The 27,127-nt window shown below is 38.3% G+C and overlaps 1 protein-coding gene across 4 annotated transcripts in view; it reads left to right on the forward strand.

Annotated features, from left to right (window-relative positions):
* Positions 1-247: 247 nt before the first annotated feature.
* LOC116299903 (uncharacterized) overlaps positions 248-27,127 on the forward strand; it is a 31,550-nt gene continuing 4,670 nt past the window's right edge. Inside the window, exons 1-20 of one of the 4 annotated variants that reach the window (XM_089034256.1) lie at positions 248-471; positions 1,792-2,021; positions 2,936-3,007; positions 3,460-3,519; positions 4,028-4,102; positions 4,399-4,473; positions 4,933-5,004; positions 5,936-6,022; positions 6,464-6,532; positions 10,891-10,962; positions 11,677-11,745; positions 12,419-12,499; positions 12,801-12,872; positions 13,787-13,855; positions 16,289-16,363; positions 23,818-23,889; positions 24,684-24,737; positions 25,172-25,359; positions 25,990-26,109; positions 26,712-27,093. In XM_089034256.1, the coding sequence (XP_088890382.1) occupies positions 1,792-2,021; positions 2,936-3,007; positions 3,460-3,519; positions 4,028-4,102; positions 4,399-4,473; positions 4,933-5,004; positions 5,936-6,022; positions 6,464-6,532; positions 10,891-10,962; positions 11,677-11,745; positions 12,419-12,499; positions 12,801-12,872; positions 13,787-13,855; positions 16,289-16,363; positions 23,818-23,889; positions 24,684-24,737; positions 25,172-25,359; positions 25,990-26,109; positions 26,712-27,093 (1,994 nt within the window). In that variant the 5' untranslated portion in view covers positions 248-471. The remainder of the gene's footprint in view (positions 472-1,791; positions 2,022-2,935; positions 3,008-3,459; positions 3,520-4,027; positions 4,103-4,398; positions 4,474-4,932; positions 5,005-5,935; positions 6,023-6,463; positions 6,533-10,890; positions 10,963-11,676; positions 11,746-12,418; positions 12,500-12,800; positions 12,873-13,786; positions 13,856-16,288; positions 16,364-23,817; positions 23,890-24,683; positions 24,738-25,171; positions 25,360-25,989; positions 26,110-26,711; positions 27,094-27,127) is intronic. The other 3 variants (XM_089034266.1, XM_089034261.1, XM_089034269.1) reach the window with 3 other exon arrangements.

Here is a 27,127-nt window from a genome sequence, read left to right on the forward strand (position 1 = left end):
TGTTAAGTTCTAACTAATTTGATTTGTTTCACGGGTATAATAACTGCGATGAAAACCTACTTGCAAGAAGGTTGTCATACAAGAATAGAACATTTGTAATTTAGTGAGAAAGGAATACATTAAAAGACAAAAGAAAAAGTTTAGCTTCAGTGATCTTCTTTTGTTGTTTTTTAATATAATTCCTATCTTACTAAATGATTAATGTTCTATTTTTGTACGTATAACGTTCTTGCAAGTGTGTGTATAGACAAGTACAATTTTGGCAAAGACTGAGCAAAGGCGAACTCGAAAAGAAATCAGTAAAACTTTAGCAGCAGTGAACGTGTACAATAGAAAGTCCACACGCAAGTCAACATTATTCATCCAACCACCTACAAATTGAAACTACTTATTTGCAAGCCTATACATGCAATAGTTTTGATATTCGATTTAAAGCCTGCCCAAACAAAATACATCAAAAGCATACGAGTGGTAAGCTTGTCCAATTTTGACTTGTTTTATTATAAATGCATTGTTTTTATATACTGAAGTGCTTTTGTCGCTTTGTCCAATTTTACTTTTTAACAAATATTTGGTTTTGTAGCCCGTTTACCTCCGTATAGCTAGCTGACAAATTTGGATGAGGTCCCTAGCTTTTCTTTCTTTTAAAGTGTATATATTGAGAATTTTTTTTTCAAAATCATTACATATGTGAATGGTGTAGTAGTATGGTTGCAGTATTTTTGTATGTGGACTTCTCTTTTCAAAGATATAAACATTTGAAATATCAATATGCAAATGAAATTAATTTATTATACAAAAATGCTGCTGTGGAAAGTACTGCTGTTCTTTTTTTCTTTTTTTCTTTTTCCTTTTTTGCTTTTGTTTTTTGTTGTTGTTGTTTTTTTTCATTCGAAAATCGCCTTTATACTGAAATATATGGTTTCGTACATTCTTTTTCAGTTCACTTCACAATTTGCATTGCTAATAATATACCTGAAAAATTGACTCAATTCTGATTGGCTGACAGCACTGTAGTTCAAATGAAATACCAGGGGAGGGCAGCGTGGTTTGTCACCACAGGAAGGCCGCGAACGACAACAATTGTTTGATATTGAAATGTCACTTTACCGGCACGAAAGTTGAAGCGAGATGTTGATACTTGGTTTCGAAACTTAAGAAAAAGCTTTCGCCTACTTTGTCCGTAAAGAAGTAAATAATACTTCTGTACAAAGAAAGCAGCTTATTCAACATTCCTTTGAGTGTTTAGGAATTGGAAAAAGAGGATATTTGATTTGTTTTCTCAAAAAATGTCAAAACATTTAAAGTTTTAAAAATGAAAAAGGATTTCTCTAAACATGTTTTAACTCTTTAAAGATCAAAAGCAATCTTTGTTATTCTGGGTTTTTTTTTCCTGATATAATTTTTTTGAAAATTAATTATTGTTTTGTAAACCGATTTTTGACAAAAAACATCGCAAAAGAAATGACTGGTTCTTCGTTTCGTGCATTTTTTTCCAACACGTCTTTTTGCTTTCTAATTTGGTTGGAAATTTTTCATGTATACTATAAATAGGTAATAATATAGTTTCTCGTTCAATTTAGAAAAAAATTGCACTCGTTTGTTTTTGAGAGAGCCCAAATTGCGTCGAAAATGTAATTTTTCACTTGATATACACTTTTGAAATATATCTTTCTTTACTTCTTTTTTCTTTCCTTCTTTTTCTTTTTTCTTTTCCTTTTTTCAAAACTTCCCATTTTGACGATTAAAGATTTCTTATTGAAAACTATTTTAATTTTGTTATTTTTCAAGATGACTACGGTCCAGCACATGTTATTTGTTCTTCTTCTGCAATTTGCGTGTTTGGACTCGTTTGATGCAAAACAATCGATACGTTCGATGAAGCATACGAATGGCTCTCACCCATGCCCTCAACCAACCGTGGGAAACTGTTCCTGTGAGTGGACTGGACCCTACCTCAAGGTCATGTGTGTTGGGCTCAACACCGTGCCAGAGAAAGTACCAGAGAGCGCAATATATATGTAAGCCAGTTATTTAGCATTCTCACACCCTTGAGAGGGCAAACCATATATGAAGGTCTTAATGATCAATAGATCAGTTGCGAATTCCAAATTACTGCTGTGTTTCTTCATAACAGACTCATTTGCACAGGGTAAGCCTCGTATCAGTGTCTAATTACTCGCAAATACCAATGGTAAAGTACTAAAGAATACACAACTTCAACAATACGAACACTTTGAAACTCGATGGACCTTGACTGGAACACGTGAATATTCTGCACAAACTCGAGGCTAACCCTGTGCAAATGAGTCTGTAATCAGGAAACACAGTGGTAATTGGAATTTGAAAAGGGTCTATTGTCAGTTAACTACTGATTTTTCAGGGTCATCCAGATCCTACGATTTTTGTATAAGGGGGAACCGGGCACGAGAATACTACACTTCATTCTTGTTCCCAGATCCTCCTCGGTTGTCGTTGTTCCACGTCAGAGGCTCTGGGAAACCCTACAAACGGAAGCAAGGAATATTGCAACCACGTCCACACGGCACATGCTTGAAGTCTTTCCAAGACAAGCCAAGACAGGCATGGACAAGCCTTTGGCTTTGTGAAATCTACAAATGGCGAACAAAAACTTCTATTTGTCTTCAATTATCCAATCAAAAAGTAGATCTATTGTTCTTTTTAAAAGCCAATCAAATTGCGAGAATTTGTAGGGTTTCCCAGAGTCTCTGACGAGGAGGAACGGCAACCGAGGAACGACAACCGAGGAGGATCTGGGAACGAGAGGGACTACAACTCCTTCTTACCATAAGTGATAAAAATTATGGTAAATAATACACCGTGAAAAGATAAAAAAATTTAAAATTTAAATTTCTTTTAAATATTTGCAGCTAAAACATAAGAAACAAGTGTCATAATTGAACTTCAATTGCAGAACATTTTGCAACGGTACCATCAAAGAAATTCCCCAGGACTTTTTTCTATCCTTCAAGAACCTCATTACTCTGTAAGTAGCAATATTATTACATAAATCTATAGTGTACTTTTCACGGTATATTTCACACGCACGCAAAACAGCACTTATTCTTTTTTCCTCTTTAACAACTATTTCAGAAAAGGTTGAATACTGAATGCTGCATACTGAATAGTGCATTCCAAGACCAAAGGGCATTGTGGGTCTCGTTAATTTGAAATAAAAAGTAAATATACAGCAATTAACTCTCTACTTGTAGTTAGTATATTGTTTCAGATGGAATACACTAAAAATAGAATAAATATTTATCATTATTACTACTTAAAACAATGTCTTTCATAACCCACAATGCACTTCGGCCTTGAAATGGACTATTCCACAGAGTATTCAACCTTTGTTGAAATAGCTGTAATACGATTTTTAGATATTACTACCTGTTTGTAGAGTTGTTAGAGGGTGCCAATGGAGATTCCTTCCTTTTTCAGAAACCTCAAGATCAACAAAATATCAAACAAGTTTTATCTTCCAAAAAGTGTGATCAACTTGTAAGATAATTTTAGTCTCTCTTAAAGTGTTATATTATAAACCGCCGGCGAGGGGGTGGGACAGGGTTTGGCAGTGGATTGAAAAAGCTTACCGTTCCGGCTCCTAAAGAGATATTATCTTTTGTTATGACACCCATTACTTCCCCTTCCCATAACTTTTTCCCCTTCCCATACTGGTTTTTGCTACTTCATGATCATTTTTGATCATTTTTGATTTGTGATCCATGTGATACCCTCTTCCCGCCAGCTCCTCTGACTTTCCTGTCTTTCCTAGGCTTTTAAATAGTGCCTGTCCCCGATTGGTCAAAAAGTCAAAAAGAACGAATAAAATAAAGAACTCTAAATTTTCGCCCCATGATTAACGATGAGCAAATTCGTTTGTTTGTTTGTTTGTTTGTTTGTTTGTTTGTTTGTTTGTTTGTTTGTTTGTTTGTTTGTTTGTTTGTTTGTTTGTTTGTTTGTTTGTTTGTTTGTTTGTTTGTTTGTTTGTTTGTTTGTTTGTTTTCAGGTTCCTAAACAATAATAACCTGAACGCATCTACTATTTTTGGAATGTTCGATGGTCTTACCAGACTACGAGTCCTGTAAGTTATTCCTGTTTCAATGAAACAAAAAGTAAAGGCTTTTCGGAAGTCACTTGTATAATCTTAATGTCAAACCTATTATTTGACAATCTACCGGTTTACTTAGGTCTCGGTGCTTTAATTGACGAGGAGTTCTTGGATAGAAGACCAAGCTCAATTAAATAGCATGTGAACAACATTTACTATCTTAAACATCTGATCTTGCCACCACTATTTTAAGGTCTAGTAGGAGTGTAGTGAAATAAACCTTATGTGCTTATTATATGCATATATTAAGTGAAAGTTATTCATTGCAGTGATTTGTCATGGAACCCACTGGGAGGAAAACTTGTCTCTGGCACATTTTCTAGCATTAAAAATGTGAATCAATTGTAAGTACTGCGATAATATTAGGCTTTGATAGTTATCTAAAAGATATAGAATCATACTGATCTAAAAAGGAAATGATTCATGTTGCATTTTGCATGTTGCATGTTGCATGTTGCATGTTGACACACGGTGCAACATTACACGCAACATTGCAAGCAACAAATTTGAATCGGTGTGACAGACATTGCAACAAAATCACGCAACATCGCTTGAGTCGGCCTGCTATGTTAAGATATTTGGTCAGCAGTTATAAGTTTGGTGCAAGCTGATTGGCTGGAAATTGTTAAATGTTGCAGGTAATGTTGTAGCCATGTTCACATGATGAAATTTGTTGCGCGCGATGTTGCACCGTGTGTCAGCACCTTATTAAGTATTTCTCATGAGTTATAAAAGTGAGTTAAACTGAGCTGATCTAATCTTAAATTTACTAACGTAACTAGTAATGCTATGATATTCAACAGAACTTTGGCGAACTGCTTGCTGGAAGATGTTGGAGAAAATATGTTTTCAGGACTCACCAATTTGAGATGGTTGTAAGTGTTGTATCAATCATTACTTATCATTAAAGATAATAGACAAGAAGCTAAAACTGGTATTTAAGCTATAACTTATTGGTACTGTCATCAGCAGCATTTTTAGTGTAGATTGTATTCACACCAGCCAAATTAAGCTAAAATCTTTTCATCATACAAGTACAATCTCTAGAGCGTTTTCACTCACGTGACAAGGCAGCCATATTGGTGAACAAAACAACAGAAACTTTCTGAACAGTTTTCCCGTCACCCGGTTGGCAAAGTTGGTTGAACATCAGGTCCTAGTTCGAGTCCCGGCCGGACTAACGCTCAGTGTCTTAAAATAACTGAGGAGAAAGTGCTGCTTTTAAACTGAATTACACCTGCAAATGGTTAGACTTTTAAGTGGCTCGGATGATCACTTTAAATGGCGGTCCCGTTTTTCCATACTTCATCATAATTAACCAATATCGGAGGGATTTTTAAAAAACCACTGAGGACGTAAAGAAACCGTGGTAGTTACCACCCTCACTGCCTACACCTCATACTAACAACCTCTCGTGTTTTTAAGTTGCATTAAAAAAAACAATCTGGAATTCTTAACTCGATGTAAAGTGCCTTATCATATTATCTACATAGAAAGGGAGATATATTAATTACAAGCCATCATCAAATCATAATCAAAAAGAAGAATCGCGTAATTTTGAAAAAGGGTGTAATTACGCCAATGATAGCGCGTTATATTGAGTTTCGTTTTTACCGACGAAGCAAAAACGACTGGAACGAATCGAAATACATATGAAAGGAAATGAAATGTGAAAGAAAGAAAAAAAAAAAGAAAATATAAAAGAATGAAAGGACAAATATAAGTAAAAAGTTGCAATTGACACTAGAAGCTTCACCCCTAATTATCTCCTCCATGTAAGATTAATGGGTATTCTGTCCTCATCAGGACGATAACTGGAAACAATATAAGGACCTTGAAAAGAGGAGCATTTCGGGGAATCAGTTGTCCAAAAAATGAAACATCACTTTGGCTGTAAGTGTGGAAGTATTTTGCATGGGACATTATGGGGTTTATAACACCTATTTCAAAATACGCTGTCGGTTGGAGATCTGAAGAAATGATGCTCAAGGGAATGACAAGTGGTCGAAAATGGTAAATTAGGTCAATATTAACAGCCGAAAAAATTAAATGTCTATTCAAATTAATATTACCTGTGATTTAGAAATGTGAATTTTTCGTATTTTAGCCAGAAAACGCACAAAAATTCCTTTTAGATTGTCCATTTCAGATCTCGAACCGACAACAGGTTTTGGAATAGCTATTTGTTTGTGTGTAGTTTGCGCTGCACTCAGACGCAGTTGTGTAAAAATTTCAACTTCCCTTTTTGGACTTTCTGAGTGGAAACTGTCACCGAGAAACCCTTAAACACAAACGCAAGTAGAGTAATAATGCTTCATTTCTGATATTTTTAAGGGAACTTAACAATTGGACTTCTGACATCGAAGACGGGGCTTTTGAAGGCGTTAGTGGTCTTGCTAAACTGTAAGTTATATTACATATTACTAGACATCAGAAAAAATCTGTTAACATTTCGTCAGCTACGATTTCAAGCTCACGCCCCCTCATGTGAGCGCATACGAATTATGTCTCAAAAACACGGTTTTTGGATCTTTTCACAAAATAATGACTATCTAGGTAAATAGCAGAAGTGGATTCAGTTAATTCAACTATTCACGGACTGTATTATATGGTTTAGATTGAATTCTATTGAAGAAAACCACCGTACTTTTTGAGTTGAATGGCGGTGCTCAGATTTTTGATATATATTTGTAAATCAGCGCAATCACGCTTTAAGTCTGGATGCTTTATGACACATTATCATTTAATTATGCAAAGAATGTGCGTGATATGAAAAAAGACCATGCCTGATATGAGGCCGTATCAGCACTTCTCATCTGCTCGCGCTGGGTACGATAGAGTTTAGAGAGAGTTTGAGCATTTCTTTGCCGAATTGCATCATAAAACACCTTATCGACTCGCCTAAAGGCTCGCCAAAATACTCCGTGACACGTGAAAATACACAGCCGTATCAGATGCTTAGCCGATTGATAACCTATATATAAAATACAACATACAATACAATTATTGATTCATCCCAATTTGGCTTTTCAGAATGAATTATTACAAATTTAATATCTAATCTAATCTAATCTAATAAAAAAATACTATAACAATCTCAAAGTAAGGCAAAAGAAACCAAAAAGAAACAAAAAAAATCATGTGAAATAAAAAAAACAAAAACAGAAACAAAAACAAAACAAAAACAAACAAAAACAAAAACAAAGAAGAAGAAAAAAGAAAAAAAAAACTGCAAATAAAATGATTTATTGATTAATGTCTGTAATCTAATTTCCAATTTCCTTTCTTGGATTTTTCCCTGAAGCAGCTGATTGAAAAACTGTTCTTATAGAGCCAAGACAGCTCAAGTGATATATCACCACGTGATGATTTGTAGCAAATGAGGATTGAGAATCGCAGAAAAGGGAAATGTTGGATTATTTTTCAAGTGGGATTTTTATTAAGAATGTGGGCATTTTTAACTCGTGGATACGCGAAGAGTAGAAACGAGTTATTGTGAGGGGTCTGAATATGAAAGTGTGTCACTCGCTCACTCACTCGCTCACTAAGATGTTAGCAGATCGATAATTAAACGTTTAAGCGTCGTTTTACGTCATCTGATTACGAACGTTACACGATACTAACAAGTACGAAAGTCTTATGCAGTATAGAAAATCGTCTCTCCTTGATATGAAACAGGAACTGTCAAAAAAAAAAACAGAAGTGGATTTGAAAACCCCTGGCTTTCCTGAACATTTTGGTATATAATTCATAGGAATTTGTTGAAATTTAGAACCGTATTTTTGCTGATTTTATAAGCTCATACTATCTGTTGGCCTATACATTCGCCTCTTAAAGTGCACATGAACCCTTCGACAATACTTTCAGTACTGATTCTGCATAAAGTAAATAGTTGATTGGTAAAATATTTCTTGATTTGAGTGATGCGTCTTTAAGTTATGAAGGTTTATACTTCCAATATGTTAATGATGATGACGTCAGGTAAGGTATTTGAGTGTTTTTGTTGTAACTAGTAATACTAAATGCTGGCCATTTTGAAAATAAAAATTGTAAATAGCTTTCATGTAAACCATGAGTAAAATAATGATGCTTTTTAAATACTGTTTCTATGAACCAGTTCGATTTTGTATATTTGATTAAGCCTTAATAGACGTCACACTCATTAGCATATTGGAAGTATAAACCTTCATAACTTAGAAACGCATCACTCAAATCAAGAAATATTTTACCATTCAACTATTTACTTCGTGTAGAATCAGTACTGAAAGTATTGTCGAAGGGTTCATGTGCACTTTAAGGTTTCTTAGGTTTCGTAGCCTCGAAAACATGCTAACTACTAGTTAGCGAAAGAACAGAAGATTTACGGGTCATTTAGGATGTTTTGTCAAGCAGTTTACTTGTGCCGATATAATTTTACTTTTAAGAACAACCTTTTGCTTTGGAAAGAGAGGAAAAAGACCGAAAAGAGCAAATATTCCAAATGTATGGGCAATTTTTTCCAATGTTTAGCAATATTAAATAGCACAATTTCATGCAAATTCTATCGTTTTCTATTGTTCAACTACCACTATTTTGTACTATTTAGTAATTAGTGTTTCACGGATTAATTGCTTGCACTCTAGTAGATTCTTAGTTAGATTTTTAAGGGTTATGTATAACACGTAATGCATTACATGCTTTGTTGGTCTGGTCGTGTGTCGACCTTTAGTTAAATTCATGGTCTGGTAGTGTTGGACCGTGTTTAGGTAGTTTGGTCGTGTGGCGACCCTGTGCTCGACTAAATTTATGGTCTGGTCGTGTGTCCACCATTAACCTGTTCAGGAGGGCCATCTACTGATTTGCTGGACCAGAAGGGCAATCTAATTCAACCCCCTATAACCGGTCTACGGAAGGTTCCTGGTTCGGCTCGGCTAATGGTTGCATTTCCCTCGTTCAATTGAAGTGTTTTAAAAACTGACCCCTATGGCCAAACGAGGCGTGGCATGCGACTGGGAGGGAAAGCCGGACGGGTCCCTACACTCAACTAGTTTTATAAAATTTAAGCAACGCTTATGTGGTTCCGCCAAATCCACCACGAACATTTTTAATCCCAAGGGATTTACTGATTTATTTTTCACTGTTTTATAGAGGTCTAGATGGGAATCAGTTATCCTCCTTCCCTAACCTAACAGGATTTCCAGAATTCATTGATTTGGGAGTAGAAAGAAATTATAACATGCAGGACACAAGAAAAAAACGTCTGCGCATGCTCTAACCGCGTATGCAAGACTTTCAACCATGCCTGATAAATGGACTTTCCAAAATGCCAAAATTTAGAGTCAATACTAGAAACTGAACTTCAGGCTAATTCTTTCAAATTATCTTTTATTAATACAGTACCTTGGTCTCAGAAAAGTATTCTCGCAATTTTTTTTTTTTGTATACTCAGAGAAAAGGAACACATACTTCTTCACTTAAACCCTTCTATAGAGTGTGTGCAACCACGTGACTCAAAATCCCTTGAGATATGAATAACAATGAAACAGCCGCCATCTTGGTTGATCTAACAAGAGAAACTTATGAGGAATGCATTGCCATCGTCAACTAAGATGGCGGCAATGACGTAACTTGCACTTCCTCTATATCTTTAGAAAACGCGCAAACGTTTTACTCTGGTGTCTATTTATAGTGCACGAGCTTAGTACAGTAACAGTAGCGAAGAAATATATGCAAGATAGTTCTATCAATTGCTTATTTTCAATCGTTCCGAAAATAATAAAATAACACGGCAGCCATGTTGGATGATATAGCAAAAGCTACTAATGACCGACGAATCTTTCGTGTAATTCATCCAACATGGCGGCTGTGAATACCATCAATTCGCGGTTCCGACTCACCTTAGTTACCGTTGCTATGTCCCACAAGCTCAACTATTTAGCGAGAATATCTCAGAATTTAAGACTTTGATCACGGAAATTCGATTATGAGTTTTTTCTATCGCTTAGCGCCTAGTGAACAGAAAACAGTGATCTAGACTTAAAAAAAGGAGTTAAATTTCAGTTAAAAGTGTACACACACACAAAAAAAACCAGTAAGTTTGATGTACTGCTATAAAAATTATATATGAAACTTTCTCCAAAATAAAATTGTCCTTTGTGTGGCTATCGACTTATTATCAAAATTTGGCCAAAGCTTACCTTATTTGGAAGTAAACAAAGATCTCTTTTTGGTGTTTTTTATTTTTGTTGTTGTTGGTTTTTTTTTAAAAAAAAGCTTTAAATGTCGAGAATATGAATCAAAAGTGCAGATATTCTATCGAAGAACACTTAAAATAGTCCAGTTTCGAGTTCCAAACTACCGCTGTGTTTTTTGATTACAGACTCATTTACTCAGGCTTAGCCTCAAATCAGTGTCTAAATATTCACAAATACCAACGGTAAAGTAAAGAATGCACAACTTCAACAATACAAACACTTTGAAAATTGACGGACCTTGACTGGAAGACATGAATATTCTTCACAAAATCGAAGCTAACCCTGAGCAAATGAGTCTGTGATCAAGAAACACAGCGGTAATTTGGAACTCAAAAAGGGTCTATTGTCACTCGTCTTGAATCTTGCTGAGAAACCTGGCCCTTGACAAAGGTAGCCCAAAATGTCTAAAACCACAGGGATCCCACGCCAACGATATAAGTTTCATTAATTAAGCTTAACTCAAAAGCGAATTGCACACATGCATAAAATCGTAACATGACATCATACAATACTAATTGTGCTTTATAGGACTTTGCGTAAAAATGACATCGTAGATACCTCTTTGCTGACGCAGTCTGGAATCAAACAAATAGAAAACCTGTAAGTTCAAATCCATGTCTAGGTTTTTCTGAACATGACTGATACTTAACGAGTTTATATGTGCATTACACAGGGGAGTAGGCAGGTGGGTTTTTGTCACCGTCCAACAGAGTTAAAAAACGGTCAGCGGTCAGGCTTACCTAACTTTGTTCCCAGGGTCCTCTCGGCCGACTCCAATTCAAATATGGCCATCGTCGCAGAGAAGACCCTGGTGTTAGCTTGGACCACGTGATCGAATTCTCTTAGATATCTGGACATTTTGATCACGTGACCATCAAAACAAAGTGGCTACCTGGCGATCAGAGGTTGCAGTTTTTTTAACTGAGGTTTGGATAATAAGGTTCAATGAGAAGGTATATTGCGACCACTGGCTCTTCTCAAACCAAGTTTTTAAGGCGCCATTTTTTTGTTTTCGTTCCTTTTGTGGACAATTTGACATGTGCGCATATGTTTTTCAGCCCTGTCGTCCCAGGCACTAAGCCAGGGACACAGTGAACCCCTCAATAAATTAAAACCATACTTAGCGCTCATGCACGCACTGCAAACGGTTGGAGTTTTGGATTAGGTGTGTACGAGCAGGATATACACGTGACCCTAAATGCATGCATACCATTGGTGTAAAAATTCATAAATAGTTAATAAGATTGAGAAGATTAATATCATTTGTGTTTTATATTTCATCGTTTTAATTTATAGATTTGTATATGTATTTAGGTTGCTCAGCAACAACCAAATTTCAGTGATTCCTGAGGATTTAGGCAGACACATTAGTATCCGTACTTTGTAAGTTTTAACAATATACAAAAACAATACTATACCTGATGTACGAATTCTATACAAAACTATAGGAATGTAATTGATTTAAGAGTTACAGTAAAGGTACGCTGGCTCCCAAAGGGCTTTTTTCACGGAATCAGCGAATCTTTGCGGCGAATCTATTTTTAAATTTACGCGACCTGTGTAGTTAGCACTTGAAAGGTATTTCTTGTGGTTTAGGTGCCGTCAATCAAACTTCGGACAATTTATTTTCATGCAAAAAAGCCCAAAATGATCTTAAAGTTTCAACCGCTTGAATATAACAGAACGAAAGACAAGATTGCTTCGTTTCAGAATTTACAACGAAAGGATTTCGCAAGAGCAAGCCGTTCCCGTATTTGATTGACAACAGACAAAACAGAAAACGAGACCAGTAGTGAGCAGCGCCGGTCGCGTAATTTTGAAAATAGGAGTAGCATGCTTAAAAACAGTAAATCCACGAAAAAAATCTCTCTGGAACCCAAAGTACAGTAAAGGCCAACCAAACAAACTTTTATAAAAATAAGCCAATCATGATTGAGTATTTAAAGAACTAGTCATAAATAGCATGTAGTGGGAAATATGGTTAGCACAATTTGTCGACTCATGGATACTTTTAAAAATCAAATCTTTAAACATGTTTTTCCCCCCTTTATTTAAGGGATCTTTCAAGCAACAAAATCAAGGAAATCCCCCCTCGATTTCTCGAAAATCCAAAAACACCTCAGATCACAAATAATTTGTAAGTGAATATCTATTATTACACATACTTTCTCCTCCTCGTCTTCTTTTCGCCATTTTGATTTTTCCCGTGAGAGCAAAGACAACACAACAGCTTGCGCCAATTGTTGTGGGCCCTGAAGTGTCACTGGCACTGAAGATGTTTGTCACCAGCCTCTCTCTCTCTCTCTCTCTCTCTCTCTCTCTCTCTCTCTCCCTCCCTCCCTTGTTAGATGAAATGTTAGGCTCTCCAATTTTCACTCATTCATTTTCTGTACATTATCCATAGCAAGTATAACTTTGTTTTTTCTTCTTTTGTTTAGATATTTGTACGACAACGAAATCGAGTTTGTTCACAGTGAAAGTTTTGCAGGTTTACCAAACCTCAAGACATTGTAAGTTGTTAGCAATAATCCAAAATTTGGTAAAATGCTGTAAATGCTTTTGGTCTTAGTATTTAACTATTTTATCGCTCTTGTTAGGATGGATACCAGAAATTTTATTAATAACAATATAAACGGTAAATTAGAATTTCTCTGCTAAAGATAACCCAATCACTAGCCCTATATTTAGAAAATTATAATATGTAAACGAATTTGATGACTAGTACTTTGGAGAGAGAGGGAGGGAGGGGTTTCTACTCTTCAAATCAGATCAAAAGGGCTCTCTTTTTGTCAACGAAAAGCCATCAATTCCATTGCATTTGCATTACCCTATCCGGTGATCTTCGCATCTTATCTTGCATACCGTTATATTTATTATTGCCTTTGTTCAGGCCACCTCCTATACACCCTTCTCATAAAGGCTTACGAGCGCACAAAAACGAGGTCACCTAATCATCTTGCAAGGCTGAGCAAGGCTGTTCATTCAGAATAAAGGTGGATAGCTGGAATACAGGTCAAAACAAGAGTTACATTTCTATACTTTTCTCTTGTAAACTCATTCTAATGTACTTTTATGATACATATTGTGAACTAATGACTGGGTGACCTCGTTTTCCTGCCCTTTTCAGCCATTTTATGAGAACGGTGTATTACAAATATTAAAGCCTTAATAAGGATTTTGTAAAGAAGTTCTAGATAACTAATCAAATATAAGCATCAAAACAGGGTTTTAGATAGAACGACAAATGTTTCACTGATTCGCAGTTTTCGGAAGAGTTTCGCGTTCGTTCGTTCGTTCGTTCGTTCGTTCGTTCGTTCGTTCGTTCGTTCGTTCGTTCGTTCGTTCGTTCGTTCGTTCGTTCGTTCGTTCGTTCGTTCGTTCGTATTATTAATCTTTCTTACTCAATTTATTTTTATTTCTTTAGGTACTTATTCAATAACAACATTCGTCATTTACCCGATGGAGTATTTTCAAATCTCTCTCCTGACTATCTGTAAGTATTGATCACCAGGATTGAAACCCAGTAAAAGTGAATAGTTATAATGTTCTAGATGACCAGATCGCGGGGGCAAGGTAGTAATATATTCACATGCTAACAATACACGCTAGCATAACATATTTAGATATGGAAATGCGAGAAAATGGGTAGCTGTTCACAGGAGTGGCCAGCAATATACTCGCGTGTGCCAGGGGAAACGTTTTACAACGCGTCATATAGGGGGGGGGGGGGGGGGGGGAGGTGGGGAGGTCAGAACCAGTTGTTCGGCGTTGTAGATGAGAGTGAGACAAAAGGGAGTGTTCACGCTAATATATGTATATCAATGCATGATGGGATGTCTATTGTTATGTGAATACTCGCTATTATTCTTAGCACTTAGACTATCGGCAAGCAGGGGGGAATTTTGTCTGCGCATGCGTACGCTTTTTGTTTTTCATCGCGCGCGGGCTTCCTCTGGTAAGCGGGAAACTTTAAATTTGTAAACAAAGATGGCGCCTTATTCACTTACGAAAACCACAATTATTTCCTTTTTCCTGCTATTTGCTGTTTCATGTACAAGAAAATTATCAGAGAAAAAATGCATTGTCAGTAAACGTCATTGTGAAGAAAACATAAATTCTACCAGAAGTATTTTTCCTTACCTGGAATACGTAAATAGTTGTTTCGGGTTTACGTACGACAGCTATAGATTGTTTCTCGTCACGCGTTTTCAATCAGCTAAAAATGTGGTTTCCCGAATTTTTAGAAAGTTTATTTCAAAATATTTTGGTTCTCCAGTGTATAAAGGCTCTATTGACGTGAATTTTATTTTGGAGGGTTCGGCTAGATTTCGAGCAAAAAAGATCGACAAGTTTATGCTTCTTTCTCAAAGTTCTAAATCACAGTTAACAAATGTTTCGTGAAAAAAAGGAGCTTCACAAATTAACTTTAAAAAGAGCTGTTTTATGGAGGTCGAAGGACAGGACCTCAAAGGATAATTTTAATATATAATTAAAACTGGGCACCAAGAATTATAGGTTCTGCCGCCGTAACTCTTAACCTCTCGTAAATCGGAAGTTTTTGTGCATACGTAAATTTAAAAAATATTTTCATGCCCGGCCGAATTTTTCTGATGTTATAATCATGTTAAATGAGTGGTTGAATACGTAAAGAAAAGTAAAATGAAAGAATTTTATTGGAGGGATCGGTTAGATTTTGAGCTACACTGCTTTCAAAAAAATTCGTTATTGAGTCAAAAAATCGAAGATTAGAATCTTTCTGATGAATTTTTCCACACATTTGTTTAAACATGTCAAACAAAATGTATTCATTGAAGAACATCAAAGTATCATTTGCAAAAGCAATGCAGTTACTAACCTTTCTCCTTCTTTTTAAGTGACCAAACTTCGAGTTTTTCAAGGCTTAGCCAAACTTAGTCTCCATGACCAGGTAAAATGCATTGATAAGCGTTGGGACATCCAAACATCGTCGTATTCATAAGACATTTGGTAGGCTAGATGTACTTAATCAGTATGTAATTCAAGAAATCCTTCAAAAAAGTTTTGATTTCTTTTTTTAGAAGTTGTTTGAGCCAAGACCATGTGCTGCAAGGGTTCCATCAAAGCCACCAGTGACTTGATCAAAGTTTAAAAAAAAAAAATTCAGCGAGATAAAAGTCCTTTTGTACCTTTCATAGGGTAGAACTAATGCCACAGATTTAATTTCAGCGAAAATCCTCCATTTCCTACAAGTTTCCTACGGAAAATATCTGAATAAAATCACCTTTCACTACAAATCCTTCGAAAAGTAAACAAACTGACGCTTTTATGTGGGAGCCCGCGATTTCTTTGGCCAGCGTTCGCAAAATTCCCCCCTGCTCTATCGGCATGAATCAAATTCAATATGGCGGCTCTTCCAGCAACAACTGCAGTTTGAGATTTGCGGTGCCTATCAAGAACGTCGTACTAAGAGTGCTTGTAGCACAAAATCTATTTCAGTTGGTTGGTTCACTCATGTCTCAGCTCGTTTGCTTGTACACTCGGTTGTATAAGTCGATTAAAGTACAAAAAATGAAGACAAGATAACCGAACAAGAACCGATCAAAATCCGACCATTATACGACTAAGAACTCACGCTAGTCCCCCGAGGATAGAAACTGAGGAGTCAAATAGAATCGCATGTAAATTACGTCACATGTTGACATAAGCATTTAAAATAGGGATGCTATTTTCTCCGTGTTTGCAGGGATGTTTCTGTACCTTATCCCTAGCGGTTAGTGGTAAACTTGATGCTAAAGTTTTGTAATATTAATGAACTCACGTCATGCCTAATCCTTACTGACGTCTTTCACACGGCGCTGTGATTCGCTGCACCCAGTTCCCGAGAAGGAATTTTTTAAAACGCATTTATTTGACCCTGCAATCACATGTACACATGTCTTTTTTACAGATTCTTAAATAAGAATAAATTCATCAATTTAACAGGACGGCCATTCAAAGGGATGAAAAAAACCAAAACTTCGATGTAAGTGAATAGACTACAGTCAAACAAGCTCACGCGTCGACCCCTAGAGTCGATTAAGGTGAATGCCTACTTTTGGAAATTGATTTAAGCTTTTTTTTAAACTTCGATTTTCCGAATTGAAATTTAATACTGATTCGAAATCTGAAAGGAAAAATAGGGTGTCCTGAGCTTGTTTTAGAGATAATCAGCATTTAATGGAAGCCTACGCTCGAGCTTTTGGAGTAAAAATTGCGCCACCGGAAGTTATTAGAAAAAAATTAAGATTCATAAGATAATAGTTATATGCAGACTATATGATTGCATGAATGAAGGCTAGTCAATCATTCTATAATTATTCATGGATATTTTCGACAAAAAGACAAAGAGACACATCGATTTGCCATAATTTGTAGTATCGGCGCTCTTAAAAAATCTCATAAAGTCGAAAAAAAATCACTACAAAAATCAATTTTTTCATGTGTTGCTGACTTAAACTTTTTCTAAAATGTTGATATAACATAGATTTTTAGAAGTTTTTTCGAATGAACTATTAAAAAATAGAGAGTCCGGTGCAAAATTTGAGGGTTTTGCCCTGTTGAAGCTCAAAACGCGTATGGTCCTTCAATAAAATCTTGTAGATTTTTCAGCGGTTTTTGACCGCGCGCACATCGTGGGCTCAAATCGAACGTTCAAAAGTAGGCAGCCACCTTAATGAATTGAGTTTTCGAAATTTGATTTCATTATTCAGTTGAAATTTACAAAGTCGAAAACGAAGATATGAAAATTCCAATCAACTTCAAATTCAATATATACATTTTGATTGGTTAACCAGTGCTAACACAGCCGGAAGGCCAAGAAAACATGGCGGCCAGAAATATTCTTGGCCGTGTTTATGTGCCGGGCAAGCCTTTACCTGATGTTATTCGACAGGAAATTGTTCATCTCGGCAATACCGGATTGTCCAATAAAGCAATTTCGCGACAACTGAAAAGTTCTAGTTGGGGAGTACAGAAAAAACTTCAACATTATCGACGACATGGAACTGTGTCTCCATTTCGCTCAAGGCGGGAGCGTTCCCTACAAAATTACTGATAATATCCTCCAAGTAATTGAGACATGGAAATTACAAAACCTAGTGTCTATGTTTATGAAAATAAGAGAGCGACTTCTGCTCGAAGGTATCTGTAATTTAGATGATTTATCTTCTTCATCACGAGTCGAATATCGAACTGAATTTTCATTTGAATATTGCAATATTCCGTTTCGTACGTATAAAAGGAATAATTGAATAATGATTTCATTAATCGAATCTGGGGGTCAACGCGTAAGCTTGTTTGACTGTAAAACACTGCATCGTCTTTGCTATAACAGCAGTAAGGGGGATTCGCGGTCACTGTTCGGAATACGCCGGGGATTATCTGCCCCCACGTAACGGCGGCCCCCTCGGGAATTATCTGAGCCAACTCTACGGACTTTTAGGCAAATATCCGATTTGTCCACCTTACCCGTACCAAACCCGTAGGCAGTAAGGGGGACTCGCGATCACCATTCGGAATCGCCCGGGAATTACCCGTGTTTATACACTAGCGTCCCCCGCGGGAATTACCCGTGTTCTGTTATATGTTGCGCGAATGTTAAGATATTTGTCTTATATATGCATGAATGTTAGAAGAGTGTATGGATTGTCAGTGCCTCGACAACCATGTTTCGACTACCTTTTCTACTGGTAGGCACAAAGTAGTATTTTTTTGTGTCCTCTGCGCTGGTAGCAAGCACCAGAAATGTCCATAGGGAAGTAGGTGGAGGCGAAATGCCTCTCCATGGTAGCAGGGGCCCCAAGAAATGCTATTTCAAAGAGTGTCTCAGAATGTTAACAATAAGGTTAAATCTTTGTGAGTGTATGGATTGTCAGTGGACAACCATGTTTCGACTACCTTTTTTTGTGTTCCAAAAGATGGGAGAGGAACGATCCGTTCCCCTATCGACGCCGTGGTAGTTGTGCCAAAGTCGCTACGTAGCCCGGTAGGCGAACTTCCCGTATTGTCTTTTGCGCTCGGTAGAGACCTTCCAAGATTTCCAAAAGTATTTGTATTGTCCGCTGTTTTCCCAGCATGTATGCAGCTATACCCGTAGCTATGTACAAATACATGCTATATCTGTGGACAAACAGGTATCTACCATATGGATCCATAGTGTTTGTCCATGGATCCATAGGTGTCTAGACACAAAAAACATGTGTCCACAGATATATATGGCCACGCCAAAGATACTATCCGAAGAGGAGATCGCAGACCTTTTGGAAGACCGAAAGAATGGTATGGGGCTGCAGAAGGTAGCTAGGAAATACGGTATAGGAATACCCAAAATACGCAGGATAGAAAAAGAAAATGGCGTAGAGGTTGCAATACCCGAAAAGCCACCAACCACGGATCTGCAGAAACATTTCCTGGAAGTGCAGGATTCTTTTGCTATTGTCCTCGACAACCTACGGAAAGCAAAGGAAGAATTGCTGCTGCGAATAGGCGATCTGGAGAAACAGCTGCCAACCAGCAATTTGGAAAGCCTATCCAGCGAGGCAGAGGATTTGTCCGAAGAAGTAGAGGAGATATCCACGAAAATAGACTGGCAGATAGCTGGGAATGTGCTATTCACCGTCTTGGGTATTGGAGCGCTTGTCTGGGCCGCCAGACAAGAACCCAAAGTTGTATACAAATATATTCCAGAGCCTATACGACCAAAGTCTAAGATTCCGGAGATGGAGTAGTGCAAAGAGTTCCAAATTCCTATCTTTGCAAAGAGTCCAAAAAGATCTAGGTTCTTATTTTTATTTATTATTATTAGATTATGCAAGCGCCCTTAAAAGGGGTCTTTATTTTTATTTATTATTATTCATTATCCTTAATAATAATAAATAAAAATAAGAATGGGATTCGAGACTCTTTGCACAAACCCTACTTTACTATTTTAAGCCGCCTACTAATCATTACGGGCTTTCCTTGCCGCCTCATTGCCGGCATGCCAAGCTTCGAAGCGATCTAAGTACTCCTTAAAACCGCCTTGGCCTTCATACAAACACTGCCAAATATGTTGACCGCTCCTTTGACAGCCGCAGCGATCGCAGGGCGCCTCCCAATATTCCCTATCTTCCCACCTTACGCCTTCTACGAGGTCAAACTCCGCAAAGCGCTGGTCGATTTCCTTCTTCCGGCGCGTTAACTTCCTTTGGGTTTCCTTTGGGCAACATCGTGCGGCAACGTCGCCGTGCTCCTCGCAAGCCACGCTCAGCAGGTCGTAATTGCCGCGGCACCGATGTCGATGCCATTCGTCGTTCTTGTCCTCCTCACAGCGCTCACAGATGTTCTTTAGGCAAACGCGGTTATCCACGTGGTAATCCAACATTTGCGCGCTGCTAAAGAGTCGATTACACTCCTTACAACGCCTTTCGCGTGCCTTCTTAGCGCACACCTTTTTTTCAACGTGGTATCTTAACATTTGCTTGCTGCTGAACTCCTTGTTGCAGTGCACGCACTCCATATATAATAAGGATTTAATAACCCTTATATGGGATACCGCATAAAGTCCTTAATGGACTCTTTTGCCCCGGATACTATTTCAAAGAGTGTCTCAGAATGTTGACGTTTAGGTTAAATCTTTGTTAAGGATGCCTGGAAACTATTTCAAAGAGTGTCTCAGAATGTTGACGTTTAGGTTAAATCTTTGTTAAGACGTGCCCTTCAAAGGGGTTCTTATTTTTATTTATTATTATTAAATATCCTTAATTATTCTTAATAATAATAAATAAAAATAAGAATGGGATTTGAGACTCTTTGCACAAACCCTATCTTACTATCTTAGGTCCTTTTTAACTTCTACGGGCTTTCCTTGCAGCCTCGTCGATCCATATTCCAAAAGATGTTCCAAAAGATGTCGATCTATGTCCCAAAAGATGTCGATCCATATTTCTAGGGATGTCGATCCATATTCCAAAAGATGTAGATCCATATTTCTAGGGATGTCGATAGATGTCTTGGTTTGTGCAAAGAGTTCGAAAATACGACTTTATTTTTCTTGCTGTTTGTTAGGGATTAACAATAACAAAACAACAAGAATAACAGAGACCCCTTCCAAAGGAGGTTGCAGGATAGGAACCCCTTTCGAAAGAAGAGCGGCTTGGATGAGTTAGGAAGGGCCCTAAGACAGGGCGCCCCTGCTAACGCACAGCCGCATGCCGTGTTTATATCCGAACCCGGGATTTAGTTCTAAGCTACCAAAGGATGCTATTAAGGCGCATGTTCGCGATAAATACAAGGTAAAGCTTAGCGAACTTAAGGTAGAGGTGAATCGCCTCCCCTCTTAATTCACAGCCTAACTCCCTGTACGTAACCGAACGACTTCATGCGATACCCCCGTAGAATGTTAACAGCGCGCTCTTGACGATGGCCGGCTGGGCAAAAGAAAGCGTGCAGGACTTATGCGATATCCCCTGTAGAATGTTAACAATAAGGTTAAATCTTTGTTAAGGATGCCTGGAAACTATTTCAAAGAGTGTCTCAGAATGTTAACAATAAGGTTAAATCTTTGTTAAGGATGTGCTATTCAAAAAAGTGTTTCAGAATGTTAACAATAAGGTTAAATCTTTGTTAAGTATATATGGAAAGCCCGTAATGGTTAGTAGGCGGCTTAAAATAGTAAAGTAGGGTTTGTGCAAAGAGTCTCAAATCCCATTCTTATTTTTATTTATTATTATTAAGAATAATTAAGGATATTTAATAATAATAAATAAAAATAAGAACCCCTTTGAAGGGCACGTCTTAACAAAGATTTAACCTAAACGTCAACATTCTGAGACACTCTTTGAAATAGTTTCCAGGCATCCTTAACAAAGATTTAACCTAAACGTCAACATTCTGAGACACTCTTTGAAATAGTATCCGGGGCAAAAGAGTCCATTAAGGACTTTATGCGGTATCCCATATAAGGGTTATTAAATCCTTATTATATATGGAGTGCGTGCACTGCAACAAGGAGTTCAGCAGCAAGCAAATGTTAAGATACCACGTTGAAAAAAAGGTGTGCGCTAAGAAGGCACGCGAAAGGCGTTGTAAGGAGTGTAATCGACTCTTTAGCAGCGCGCAAATGTTGGATTACCACGTGGATAACCGCGTTTGCCTAAAGAACATCTGTGAGCGCTGTGAGGAGGACAAGAACGACGAATGGCATCGACATCGGTGCCGCGGCAATTACGACCTGCTGAGCGTGGCTTGCGAGGAGCACGGCGACGTTGCCGCACGATGTTGCCCAAAGGAAACCCAAAGGAAGTTAACGCGCCGGAAGAAGGAAATCGACCAGCGCTTTGCGGAGTTTGACCTCGTAGAAGGCGTAAGGTGGGAAGATAGGGAATATTGGGAGGCGCCCTGCGATCGCTGCGGCTGTCAAAGGAGCGGTCAACATATTTGGCAGTGTTTGTATGAAGGCCAAGGCGGTTTTAAGGAGTACTTAGATCGCTTCGAAGCTTGGCATGCCGGCAATGAGGCGGCAAGGAAAGCCCGTAATGATTAGTAGGCGGCTTAAAATAGTAAAGTAGGGTTTGTGCAAAGAGTCTCGAATCCCATTCTTATTTTTATTTATTATTATTAAGGATAATGAATAATAATAAATAAAAATAAAGACCCCTTTTAAGGGCGCTTGCATAATCTAATAATAATAAATAAAAATAAGAACCTAGATCTTTTTGGACTCTTTGCAAAGATAGGAATTTGGAACTCTTTGCACTACTCCATCTCCGGAATCTTAGACTTTGGTCGTATAGGCTCTGGAATATATTTGTATACAACTTTGGGTTCTTGTCTGGCGGCCCAGACAAGCGCTCCAATACCCAAGACGGTGAATAGCACATTCCCAGCTATCTGCCAGTCTATTTTCGTGGATATCTCCTCTACTTCTTCGGACAAATCCTCTGCCTCGCTGGATAGGCTTTCCAAATTGCTGGTTGGCAGCTGTTTCTCCAGATCGCCTATTCGCAGCAGCAATTCTTCCTTTGCTTTCCGTAGGTTGTCGAGGACAATAGCAAAAGAATCCTGCACTTCCAGGAAATGTTTCTGCAGATCCGTGGTTGGTGGCTTTTCGGGTATTGCAACCTCTACGCCATTTTCTTTTTCTATCCTGCGTATTTTGGGTATTCCTATACCGTATTTCCTAGCTACCTTCTGCAGCCCCATACCATTCTTTCGGTCTTCCAAAAGGTCTGCGATCTCCTCTTCGGATAGTATCTTTGGCGTGGCCATATATATCTGTGGACACATGTTTTTTGTGTCTAGACACCTATGGATCCATGGACAAACACTATGGATCCATATGGTAGATACCTGTTTGTCCACAGATATAGCATGTATTTGTACATAGCTACGGGTATAGCTGCATACATGCTGGGAAAACAGCGGACAATACAAATACTTTTGGAAATCTTGGAAGGTCTCTACCGAGCGCAAAAGACAATACGGGAAGTTCGCCTACCGGGCTACGTAGCGACTTTGGCACAACTACCACGGCGTCGATAGGGGAACGGATCGTTCCTCTCCCATCTTTTGGAACACAAAAAAAGGTAGTCGAAACATGGTTGTCCACTGACAATCCATACACTCACAAAGATTTAACCTTATTGTTAACATTCTGAGACACTCTTTGAAATAGCATTTCTTGGGGCCCCTGCTACCATGGAGAGGCATTTCGCCTCCACCTACTTCCCTATGGACATTTCTGGTGCTTGCTACCAGCGCAGAGGACACAAAAAAATACTACTTTGTGCCTACCAGTAGAAAAGGTAGTCGAAACATGGTTGTCGAGGCACTGACAATCCATACACTCTTCTAACATTCATGCATATATAAGACAAATATCTTAACATTCGCGCAACATATAACAGAATACGGGTAATTCCCGCGGGGGACGCTAGTGTATAAACACGGGTAATTCCCGGGCGATTCCGAATGGTGATCGCGAGTCCCCCTTACTGCCTACGGGTTTGGTACGGGTAAGGTGGACAAATCGGATATTTGCCTAAAAGTCCGTAGAGTTGGCTCAGATAATTCCCGAGGGGGCCGCCGTTACGTGGGGGCAGATAATCCCCGGCGTATTCCGAACAGTGACCGCGAATCCCCCTTACTGCTGCTGCTATAGTGAGTTGAGGCAGGGAATGGAATAGAATAGACTAAAACACTGCATCGTCTTTGCTATAGTAGGCAGAGGCAGGGAAAGGAATAGACTAAAACACTTCATCGTCTTTGTTATAGTAGGCAGAGGCAGGGAAGGGAATAGACTAAAACACTGCATCGTCTTTGCTATAGTGAGCAGAGGCATGGAAGGGAATAGACTAAAACAATGCATCGTCTTTGCTATAGTAGGCAGAGGCAGGGCTTGCTTCTGTGATTGTTGTTGAGGTTGTTGTTGTTGTTGAATCCTACACCTTATTTTTCCAGATACTTATTCTCAAACTTCATCAATCATATCAACGATGACTACGTAAAGGATCTTGGAAATGAAATAACGATGTAAGTCAGGTTAGCTATCAAGTGGCATTCATTGATATTATAGACGTGCTGCATTGCTGCGTCTTACAATTTTATAAACGCGAAGCGCGCGCATTCTTGAAGGCAAAACGAGTGAGGAACTCGATAAATTTTATATAGAAAGACTGCGTACAAACCCTTTCCCTTCTACACCGCCCTGGGGGAAAAACGGCTAAATATCCTATGCATTTCCTGAGCGCGCTTACTTTGGTTTTGGTAGACTTTAATGGTGAGTTATTGGTGAGTTAATAACAAATACGGAAAGTTTCAGAGAAAAATGCAACTAAATGGACAGTAAAAGTCAATGGCTATATAAAATATTAGCTAGCGCTAATCATTAGTGGCATGCGCGAGCATTTCTGTGAGCAAAACAATCTCGTAGGAATGTAATCAATGGCAACTGGTTATATAGTCTACTACGCAGTCGTTCTTAGTGTCTGTCACGCAACGTTTTCTTCCCCACGAAGGGAAAATGTTGTGTGAAACTAAGCAAGAACATCTGCGTAGAAGTTATACTGGGTCTGCTTATTCTGCGTGTTATTTCTTTGCTCATCTTTAACGTTTGACAGGATTAAGTAGCCGTATAATACACTGATTCAAACAAAAGATATCATGCGCAAAAAATTTTGCTATCAACACCGATTTACAATCAATAGAAACCCAATCGTAGAATATCTATTTTTTGAGTATTTCGTAATTTATGACGACCCACTTTCAGTTTATTTTGGTTACTGAAAGTTCTCAATTGCATATACACTGATGTTTTCTTGCTTTAGAAATCTCGATTGCAAAGACCTTGCAGATCTTCCACGAATACAAAATGGGAAAATGTGAGTCATTTGATATTAGATAATAATTTTGGTATATATCTGATTCACTCGCAAAACATAACTTAAAATTCAAGTGAATTACTTTCAGAAGAATGACTACTCTTCAGGCTAGCTCCAATCTACACTAAGTCTCGATCTTTGATCACTTTATACATATCATTTCACAGTTCCTTTTATCATCTTAAAAGGTAGCCGTGCCTTTGTTTCGAAGCAAGACGAACGGTGAGCTTGCAATGATATGTGAACAATTGTTCAAGGTGTTAAATAAAGGTCTCTATCATTGCAAACTTATCGTTCATTTGGCTTCGATGCAAAGGAACAGCTACCTTTCAATATGGCGCAGGGAACTGTGAAGGGGACTATTCTTTAGAAGCCCTGCTTTCCTTCAGTGAACCTGAGCCAAAAATATGTATATACTATTATTTTCTTAACAGCGCATGTACTCCACATTCGTTAGGAGTGATTAAACGATTGCCTAACTCGATCGCCCAAACCCTCTCAACATCAGGGTTCACGTGCACATTGCATTCAGAAAGCAATTATTATTGTAGTTTTTGCAAGGCTGGCACGTTCGGTAATAGCGATGTCAGTGATCACAGGGGATGTATAACATGCTCAGCTGGTAAGTTACTCCGAGACAATTTTAAGTATGTCAGTTACAAATGCTACACGTTTGCTATAGATCCTTTTACTGACTGCGACCATCTTGAATTATGTATATGGGGTGCCGGAAGCAAACCCGGGGGGGACTCTCTTGAAAAGTGGGTAGGGGGGCGCGACGGACGGTTTTGAAAATGACCCTAAAAGGTTCGCATAAATTAACTGAGATGCTGATTTCAGACCCTAAAAGGTACGAGCACATTTAAATGACAACGTTTCCAACCATTATATTCTCGTATGACGTTTGATATTTTTCAAAACGAACAAATCTGACCCTAAAAGGTACGGAGTCAGCCGGGAGTCAGCCAGAGACCCTAAAAGGTACGCGAGGTCTCATTTTTGACCCTAGGAGGCCCGTCGAGCCCCCCTACCCACTTTTCAAGAGAAAACCTAAAGCCTAAAACCTCGTCCAATTTTGAAAACTTTCAAAATATCACTCGTATAAATAAATTCCGAATTGTACCAAAAGATCGTTCGATTTCCTATACAAATTGCTTAATTTGAAGCATCCAGTCAGATCTTATGTTAGTGATCCATTGTATACCAGCAGTTTCGTTGTTTGTGGCGTTCACAATCATTTCTCATTATTTAGGTGGATTCTATCAAGACGAGATTGGAGAAACAAAATGTAAGGAATGCACTATGGGAACTTTCGTACACCCAAACAACACACCGGCAACTACACCACTATCGTGTCAGGCCTGTCCACAAGGTAAATACCAGTGTGTATATGTAGGTTTACCACATTTTCTCGTTTTCTCATTGGTCGAGAGTCTGTCCACAAGGTAAACACCACAGCGTATATGTAGTTTTACCACATTTTCTCGTTTTCTGGTTGGTCGAGAGCCTGTCCAAGGTAAACACCAAAGTGTATATGTAGTTTTACCACATTTTCTCGTTTTCTGATTGGTCGAGAGCCTGTCCACAAGGTAAACACCACAGTGTATATGTAGTTTTACCACATTTTCTCGTTTTCTGATTGGTCGAGAGCCGTAGTAAATAAGAAGACACGCCAATAAATTATGTCAAATTACGAATAGGTCACTCACGGAGCGCGCACTTGAAACTTTTTTTTTCAAACTTATTTACCTCTTATTTACCATTATATGACTTTAACGGTTTGCCAAAACTAGTTATTTGCTTATCTACGCCTCGTGAGTGCATAACCTTTTGACCAACTGTTGATGCCATACCGTGGTAAATAATAGAATATACCACGCTAAACCATCCGAAACGTTTTAATTGTACATCAGTCAGACCTGGTACAAAAGCAAGAAACGTTTCACCAATGCATGCTCTTTGTTTCCGATTCAGGGACACAAACAAGCGAGAAGGCTGGATACAGAGCTTGCAAGTGCTTACCAAACTTCTACAGGTTTGACCGGTTTGGAAGGTGTTTACCCTGCCCAAGTAAGGGCTATAAATGCAAAAATGACTACGCTAGTCTGTCGACAGGTTTTTTCTGGAGATGGGAAAATAGCACTTTTGAAATAAACTACCGCAAGTTTATCGCAAATCTCATGGTTGAGAGCCCTGAGTTTGCAGAAGGAACATGGAAATACGAAGGAACTCTACCTAGTCCCCACAAGTGTCCACGTGACTCCTGTTTAGGAGGCCTGAACTCTAGTTGCCAAAATGGTTACCAAGGTCCGCTGTGCGCACTTTGTGAACAAGACTATTACAACAAGATGAACAGGTTTGTTAGATTGATGGTTTCTTTGTGTGTAGGT

Source organism: Actinia tenebrosa, unplaced genomic scaffold (assembly GCF_029948245.1).
Source record: "Actinia tenebrosa isolate PJP-AT-01 unplaced genomic scaffold, QUT_ActTen_1.0 PGA_scaffold0__85_contigs__length_37466705, whole genome shotgun sequence".
In the NCBI taxonomy this organism is placed as follows: domain Eukaryota; kingdom Metazoa; phylum Cnidaria; class Anthozoa; order Actiniaria; family Actiniidae; genus Actinia; species Actinia tenebrosa.